Source organism: Benincasa hispida, chromosome 11, assembly GCF_027475165.1.
Source record: "Benincasa hispida cultivar pf3 chromosome 11, pf3_genome.v1.1, whole genome shotgun sequence".
In the NCBI taxonomy this organism is placed as follows: Eukaryota; Viridiplantae; Streptophyta; class Magnoliopsida; order Cucurbitales; family Cucurbitaceae; genus Benincasa; species Benincasa hispida.
This window is the reverse complement of record NC_143488.1, coordinates 11,604,895-11,613,147: the sequence shown is the minus strand read 5'-3', so window position 1 is coordinate 11,613,147 and position 8,253 is coordinate 11,604,895. Positions and strand designations below refer to the sequence as shown.

At 34.3% G+C, this 8,253-nt stretch overlaps 1 protein-coding gene across 1 annotated transcript; it reads right to left on the bottom strand.

Annotated features, from left to right (window-relative positions):
* Positions 1 to 240: 240 nt before the first annotated feature.
* On the bottom strand, positions 241 to 7,216 carry LOC120091110 (phospholipase D beta 1-like). The gene is made up of 10 exons (XM_039048949.2): positions 5,784 to 7,216; positions 5,226 to 5,342; positions 4,442 to 4,636; positions 3,431 to 3,679; positions 3,267 to 3,335; positions 3,003 to 3,150; positions 2,456 to 2,604; positions 1,540 to 1,707; positions 1,230 to 1,430; positions 241 to 754 (listed from the first exon to the last, which is right to left on the bottom strand). The coding sequence occupies exons 1-10, from the start codon at positions 6,318 to 6,320 to the stop codon at positions 461 to 463; spliced, it is 2,127 nt and encodes a 708-aa protein (XP_038904877.2). The 5' UTR covers positions 6,321 to 7,216; the 3' UTR covers positions 241 to 460.
* Positions 7,217 to 8,253: the final 1,037 nt, after the last annotated feature.

Here is an 8,253-nt window from a genome sequence, read left to right as displayed (position 1 = left end):
AGCGTACTTTCAGTGTCACAAGCCCTTTTAGTTATATAAAGAGAGTTTTGTAACAATATTTGGTAGTTAATTCCTAGGATAATGAATTTGTTACTTAACCATTGCAATTATCATAATTATTTCACTAGCGGACTCAAGCACATGTGGAAGTTAAACACATAGACATAATTTTGGCTTAATGGTCGACCCTATGGGTCAACCTCTATACTTAGACATTATTTTCTCAGTGTAGCTTAAAAGTAGGGTGCAACGATAATAGTCCTTGTAGATTACCAATAGATTGCCCAAGGCAGTTTTTATACAAAATTTATCCCAATGAAAAGAGAAACAAGACTCAATTATGGAGTTCCTAACTAAAAGCAAACAATTAATAAGAAACTGGACTTAGATTTCAGACATCAATAGTTGACACTAATCATTACAGAGAATTTCCTAGGAACAAAAAGAAATTTAGTGGGAATCAAATTGTAAGATTTTCTTGTATGACTGTGAATGTTCCTAATATGTTGCCACCAAGGTCAGGGAAGGTTTCAGAACCAGGAAGATGGGTCACTTTACCAGTAGGATCAACTTGCAATGGATATTTAAGAAGATGACTTCTCATTTCAGTCACTTCCTCAGCTGCATATTGTCTCCAATTTCTCTCACCCAATGACCTGATTCTTCTTACACATTCAATACTCTCTGGTCTTTCAAAACATTCCTCCATTGTTCCTGTGTGTTCTGCCCATAAAGACATTCTATATCCATAGACCTGCAAAAGATACATTCGTCATCGTTAATGATTCTATTTCTGAATGAATGATGAATTATGTTCTGTTAAAATTTTGTTTCAGGAAGGATTTTAGCAAAACTACTTTGATTGTAAACATTTTCCATAACTAAAGTGTTCGATGTCAAATCATTTTGATGGTTGATTTTACACTCTTAAAAGTGCTGCTCCAATAAACACTATGATGAGAAATAAACTACAAGTACTCTTAAAAGTCCAAAAGCACTTAGAAATCAGTCCAAACATGATGACTCTCAATTGGAGGTGCTTTTAGTCATGGAAAAATTGTTCTTGTTTGTACCAAAAGCAGACCCAAATATAGCAGAATCATTTTCAATTGGGAAAGATTTTAGAAAGCATAATCGAATTTAGTTTCTTTGGGCTGATTTTGTGATCTTCCCAATTCTTGCAGCCAGTAATGACTTGAAATAAAAGATCATGATTTTCTAATACATACCTGACCATGTGGGCTCGAGCGTTTTCTCGACGACCATGTATGACGAGGCTGATATGCACCCATTGCTATTTCAGTGTCTCTGGTACCTTCAAGGGACCGTTGATTGATATTTGCCGATCCCAATAAGACGTACTCATCATCTACTATCATTCCTTTTGAATGAACATAGATCATAAAGCGCCGACTCTTACGAACAAGTGACTGTATAACCAAAAAATAATACATTAACAACATAAAATGTACAATTGAAGTACATTGTCAAAGTAAAGTCAAATTAAAAGCTTCACTCAGGAGGGTAAGGGCTATGTACTTGAGCATTCTTTTCTCCATTCCCAGTGTTGCCGTCTCTGACATCGAGCACCTCACGGTTTCCAAGGCAAAAGAAATTTAGGTAGTCTTGAGGCTCATATGTTTTGTGAAGTCCAACCTCCTCTAACGCCTTATATATCATTTCATACATCATTTGCATTGTCCTACTCTGAAGAAAACAAAGAAGCACTAGTGAGAGAGAATAAGAAAAAAAAAATTTCTGTATTCATACAATGGGAGTTGTGATTGGCATTGTTAAGTTTTTCCTTGAAAAGTATGGCTCGTAATAAACTTAGCACTAACTATAGATTCCAAAGAAGAAAGTGATAAGCATCATCTATGTTCTCAGGAAAACTGGATCACCTAGATCTTGTTTGGTAACCATTTGGTTTTTGGTTTCTAGTTTTTGAAAATTAAGCCCACTTTTTCCGTCTCTAATTTTCTGACTTTGCTATCTACTTTTTACCCATGTTTTAAAAAACCAAGCTAATTTTTGAAAACTAAAAAAAAAAGTTTTTAAAAACTTGTTTTTGTTTTTGGAATTTGGCTAAGAATTAACTCTTTTACTTAAGAAAGATGCAAACCATTGAAAAAAATTGAGAGGAAATAGGTTTAATTTTCAAAAACAAAAAACAAAAAACCAAATGATTACCAAACGGAGTCCTATTTTTTCTTAACAGTTGGGCTAGCAGAAGTTTGTTTTATTAATTTTTACAGTATAGAGTTTCAAAATTTCAATAGTTGGGGCATTTTCTGCTCCCTCTTTTGCAACAATTCAAACTTCATATATGGGTCCTTTTTGTGTTGGTTTTGGTTTCCAATCAAGAAAAAGAACGAATAACATAAGAATAAGATTAAAAAAAAAAGTTCCAAAACAAGACTTGATAAGCTAATAGGAAATAAGAAATGAAGCAAACCTGCCAGAAAAGAATCCTTTGAATAGGAGCGCTTGTAGGAACACCTTCTGGCCACATTGGAATAACCACATATGCTGAAAACCTTTCTTTAGCTTTGATTTTCTCCACAATCTTAAGGGCTATTTCCATTGGTATCAAGTTATTAGCCCCTGAAAATATGCAAACCTTTTGTTACTCAAAGAACCCAAAAGAAGCAAATAATAAAAGCATACAGCTATCCAATAAACTTCCACTTAACTCCATCTGATTGATTTCGTTTATTTATTGTTGTTACTTTATAATGAAAAAACCAAGAATAATGAAAGTTAGACTAATGCCCACCAAGACAGAAATTTAAGAAAAAATTTCTAGAAAAGAGCCCCAACAAAATAAGTAGGAACCCAGAAAGAACTGTTAGAGTGCAAGCCCCAAATCCCAAGGATCCAAAATACTTCATCAACAAGTGAAACCATTTCACCAAAAATGACAACTCCATTACTAACATTCATAATCATAGTCACCCCCATCAGACTATTTTGATTCCATTTTAGAGTTCAGAGTTGCTTACCCAAGTCTTTATGAGCACTCCAATTATAAGATGACCCAAGGAAGTATTGATTTTCGATGTAAATGAAGCGTTGGGCAGCTCGAATTGCACTAACATATGCTGAATGTATACTCATGTCTATCATCACATTCTTTCCACATACTAAGTTCTGTTACACCATGGAAAACAAAAGGTTAGTTTTGTTGGACTATAATCCTTCATTCTTTGAATAATATTTCAAACCTCAAGAAAGTAACTAAAAATTTGCAGTTTTTTTTTTCTTACCCTACTTATAGCATCTTTTGGCTTGTCAGGAAATCCTTTTACAGAGTTGGAATCGATTGAGCGAAAAATCTGCAAGATCATCAAATGTTCAATCAATCCAGTGACTTTCATTGTAATAAAATGAAGTTGTGAAAATTTTCATGATCAACTGATATTCTTTATACCTGGACGTTCCAAGCTTCTGGATCATTATTACACAATCGAGAAGCATCAGCAATTCCCAAAATTTCAGGAATTCTCTCGATTTTGAGCAATACATCTTCATGTAACTTCTTTAGCTTTTTAAGCCCATGAGGCTCTGAAGCTCTCATCCAACGCTCCTCAAAATTTGCAAGTACATCATACGCCGCTGGACCATCAATCTTGGAGTGCAAATCATGCCATGGTTCTCTTGGACAACCAGTAGTTGGTCCCTGTTTGCACAAAGGTTAAGAGTACTTCAAAGGAAAACTTAACTGATTATAATGACAACGTTATCTTTATGGCCGCACAGCTATTCACAAGCACAAAGCTTATTGAGAGAGAGTTTTAATAATTTATGGTTGAACTCTAAGTAATTCCAAAAGAAGTGTTTTGAGAAAAGAGCCGAAAATAACCTATCATTAGAAGTGACTTTCACAATGCCCTATCACCTAATAAAATGTGAATTTCTTTGAGACCAAACTGTATGTAAGCATCTTAAAAGCCATAACTATTGAACCAACCCATTTCACTACAGCCATGGTGCGACTCCAAATCAATACAGATCTTTGAAATTAAAAATGAATAAGAGAGAGAGATCCAGATCTTAAAATTATTAGATTAGTTAAAGGTATATTAAAAGAAAGTTTGCATTAATCAAATATCTCCATTGTATTCTTCGTTTTTTTCAAAAGTAGAATTACATGTTTTCCAGTCTGTTCTCATGCTTCTTAGCTTGCACCTCTCCAAGAAGCAGAGAAGCACATGAAAGTTCGAACTTATTCTAGAGTTTCATACTTGTGAACTAAATTCAAGTTATCTGCAGACTGATTTTCAAAGTGTATGCAGCTTGGCATAGGCATGACAGTGATGTAGGTGCATTTGTTTTGACCATTACAAACTTTTTGTCTAAGCAACCATTCATTGTGAAATTTTTACCAAGAAACTACACAAAATGAGGAAAGAATATTGATCATCTTCAATCGAAAGCCTACCGTAAAATTAGGGTTATGAAAGTCATCCACGTGTGTAGTTTGCAATGTCCGGAAAAGAGGATGTCTCGAGGTATCATATCGGCCCAAACATAAATCAAGACCTCCAACAAAAGCTACAATTTTTCGTTTGTAATTGCCAGCATCAGCATCAACAATAACTGTCTTCTGATGGTGTGTATAGATGGTTCCAGCTTCCTGTTGAGGAAGAGAGGGGTATAGAGTCAAAACCAAGAAATGAAGCAGAATAAGATTATACTTTACATTTATAGACACAAACAAACAGAAACAGAAGTATGAATCTCCCCCCCACATGTTGAAGTCAAAAATTGCATTTAGATATGTTTTACACCTTATAGTACAGAAGAGAGGGGGAGGGGGGAGGGGGGAGGAGAAAAAAACTAACCATAGTTTGGGGAGCATAAAAGATAAAATAAAATAAAATAGCGGAAACAAGAAGTCAGCATGAGGCCAATAAAACTCAGTTCTTTATTCCACAAAATATGATTTAAAATGGTGGAAAAAAGGATTGAGTTTTTCTTTCTTGAAAGGAAAGCGGAAATCAAGCATAATATGCTAAGAGCACAAAGGGAGCAATTGATTGATGTTGTTAATTCTCTGTTAGATGACTGAATTGTCTACAAAGGGAGCTTCCCCTTGCAATGAAAGTGAAAAATAAATGCACCATCCTTTTTAAGTTTCAACACTTTACATTATAAAACCTGTACTGAAAGAATTCAGAAAATTATCTTGCCTAGATCAAACAGAAAATTGCACAATTCCTGACCTGTTTCTTAATCCAACTATGACCTTTCCCCCCCGATCGTGGGCACAAGATCACTTGGACTGAAGAGTTCTTAAAAAACCGACGAGTCTCCTCATCATTTGTATTCATCATCCCAGCCTGTACATGTCACAAAAAAGTAACTATAGAATGGCATACAACACTCATTGAAACACTAAGCAAATATATCAAATATGTTTAGATTCTTTCCTTCCAACTTTCTTACTATTGTTTTCACCTTTTCTTAAAGAAATGTATACACTTTCAGTCAAATTCCAAAAACAATAAGAAGCTATTAAAAGCTACATTTTCTTTTTTTTAAGTTTTCAAAATGTGGCTTGATTTTGAGAACACATGAAGAGAGTGGAAAACAAAGCAAAGAATGTGGAAGTAGTGTTTATAAACTTAATTTTTGAAAATGAAAAATAAAAATGGTTATCGAATTATTCACTAAAATATGCATAATCAACAAGAATATCGTGAAAAACATCCATGTCCATCAAAAGCCACAAGGAACAGCAGCAACATATAAATACATCACACGTTTTTTCAGTTACGTACCGTTTTATATCCCAACATACTAGTTGAAGTTGGATCATCCCATATAAGAAGCAATACTCTTACTCCTTCTTGGGACTTGGCTTTAAGAAGGTCCCCTAATATGCATTCTTTGGCCGTTCCATCTCTAACCAATTTGACACTATGGTAAACAGACCAGCCCGTGATATAGATCAAACGGCGAGCCTGACTAATCGATTCAGAGATGTCATCCCAACAACTCCTATGTTCATATTGAACCCCACCATGTAGCCTAAAATCTGTTGGAAGACAACCCTCTTCAACATGGGCATCTTGGTACAATGTAACTTTACCCCCCTTCCTAAGAGGGAAATATGTGTCTGAAACTCCCTTGTGATCAGGAGATGCATACATTCCACCATGAAAAATGGCCGCTTGGTCAGCCGGAGTGTACTGAATCGACAAACTCAAGACTGCCCCAGGCTTACAGGGCTTCCTACTACTATTTAAAATTGGGTAGGTTCCTTCAACTATGGCTCCTGAATACAATTGTTCCACAGGAATTGCAACAACACCCATGATTTGTGAACCCACAACATCATGGAACCCACAACATCATGGTCTTTAACAACAAAATGCACTTCAGCACCATAATGAGCTACAGGAACATTAAAATGTTGCATCCAAACAGGATTTTCACTATTATCAATCACAAAAGTTCTTCCAATCACAGCATTTGACACAGAAATAGTCACATAAGGATCACTAGTAACTTTTTGAGGCTTTTCCCCATCACTATTTTTGGAACCCTTAAAAGACACTTTTGAAAACATATCCCCAAGAGTCTTGTGAAACATATCCAAATTGGGAAGGTTCTTAGCTCCCTTGACCCAAATGTCTAAATAACCATGCAATAACAAGATCTTCAATGAAGCATTTCCAGAGGAAAATGGCAAAGATTGATTACCTTGACCATGTTGAGACCCACCAAAGGACAAAGTTTCAAGTATACGACCAGCCATAAGCACAACAATAAAGCTCAATAACACAGAAGAAACAGCTCAAGAAACAGATTATCAACAATTTCAAGCACAAAACAACCTAGAGTAGCTCAAATCAAACTAGGAATTTAGAAGATTTTGATGCTGGGAAGATGTAAGAAACAAAAATAGAAGAAATCTGAATCTGGGTTTGTGTTGAAGATGGATATTATTGACAATCTGCTTCAAAATTGGGAAATGACCATTAAATAAAAAACAAAATATATTGACCGGAAATTTAAACATGGGCGATTTCAGTAAGAAACGTAACATGATTGGTTGGTTTGAACTTCCAAAAGAAAGAGACTGGGAATTAAAAAATTGGATTTCACCGAAGATGACCAATGGAGTTGACCAAGAATGATACACACGAAGAAAAGTCGTCCATGGATGAGAAGCCGACCCCTTAATGTAACATATACAAATTGTTAAATTAAGTAAATTTAAATTTAAATTTTATAATAATGGGTCAATAAGTTGTTTAAATTCAAAACATTTTTCTCACCTAAACATATGGTTAAAACATTGTAACGATGGCTCAATCGAAACTATGACAACTTTTGACATAGATTTATTGAATTTTTTTTTTTTAAAAAAAACTTTTAGAGGGAAGAGACCAAGTCACCAACGAACTCAAGTCGATTAAGCGGATTAATGATAAAATTTGAGCTTATTATTAGCAATAACTAGTTTTAAAATTATAATATAAGCATAGTTCAATCGATAAAATATATACTCTTACCAAGAATTTCGAATCTCCAACTTCACGTATTGTTTAACTAAGAAAAAGTTGGAATAAGTTGTACATAACTTAGCTAAACAAGTGAGGACGACAAGTACTATTGGTGTTTAGATCAAGTGAAGATGTTTCAAGTTTCGATTTTTTACTAAAAAAACTAGTTTATTTTTTTAAAAAACATTATAATCTCGATCAAAAGCTCTAGAGTGGATATAATATTCTTTACTCAACAATAACCTCAGAATCGAGAGTTTTTCTAATCTTTTGATCTTGTTTTATTGAGTTTATCTCGAAGAAAAATATTATTAAAATGGTTGCACGTTAATTGAAGAATTTAAAAAGTAATTTGAACTTTTAAACTTTGATGTTTAATATAATAAATTATTAAAAAGTTAAAGCTGGGGAAGTCTAGAGTCAAAGGGGAGGAAAGACTCCAAAAAGGGCAGCTGCCAAATAAACAACGCAAGTTGTTGGAAAATCCGCAGCCCGCCCATGGACTCTTTTGCAATTTGTAGCCGTCCGCCATCAAAACTTCTTTCATAGTCAAAATCATTCCCTCAATTTGCTATTGTGACTGTCATACAAATATCCTAACAGGTAGGGGTGCAATGAAAAATAAAATAAAAAAAATCGAAAAATCAAACCAATTCAAGTTGATCTAATAGTTTGATTTGACTTTTAATATAAAATTGGACAAATTAATTTATATTTGGAGGAAATAAAAAAAAAATAC

What these genes read in the sequence shown, in the direction of transcription:
- LOC120091110 (XM_039048949.2), bottom strand. Translation starts at nt 6,320, where the DNA reads ATGGGTGTTGTTGCAATTCCTGTGGAACAATTGTATTCAGGAGCCATA. An exon ending in AAAGGATTCTTTTCTGGCAG is followed by an intron (nt 1,708 to 2,455) that starts GTTTGCTTCATT and finishes TGTTTTCTTCAG; the next exon opens with AGTAGGACAATGCAAATGAT. An exon ending in ATGGAGAAAAGAATGCTCAA is followed by an intron (nt 1,431 to 1,539) that starts GTACATAGCCCT and finishes TTGGTTATACAG; the next exon opens with TCACTTGTTCGTAAGAGTCG.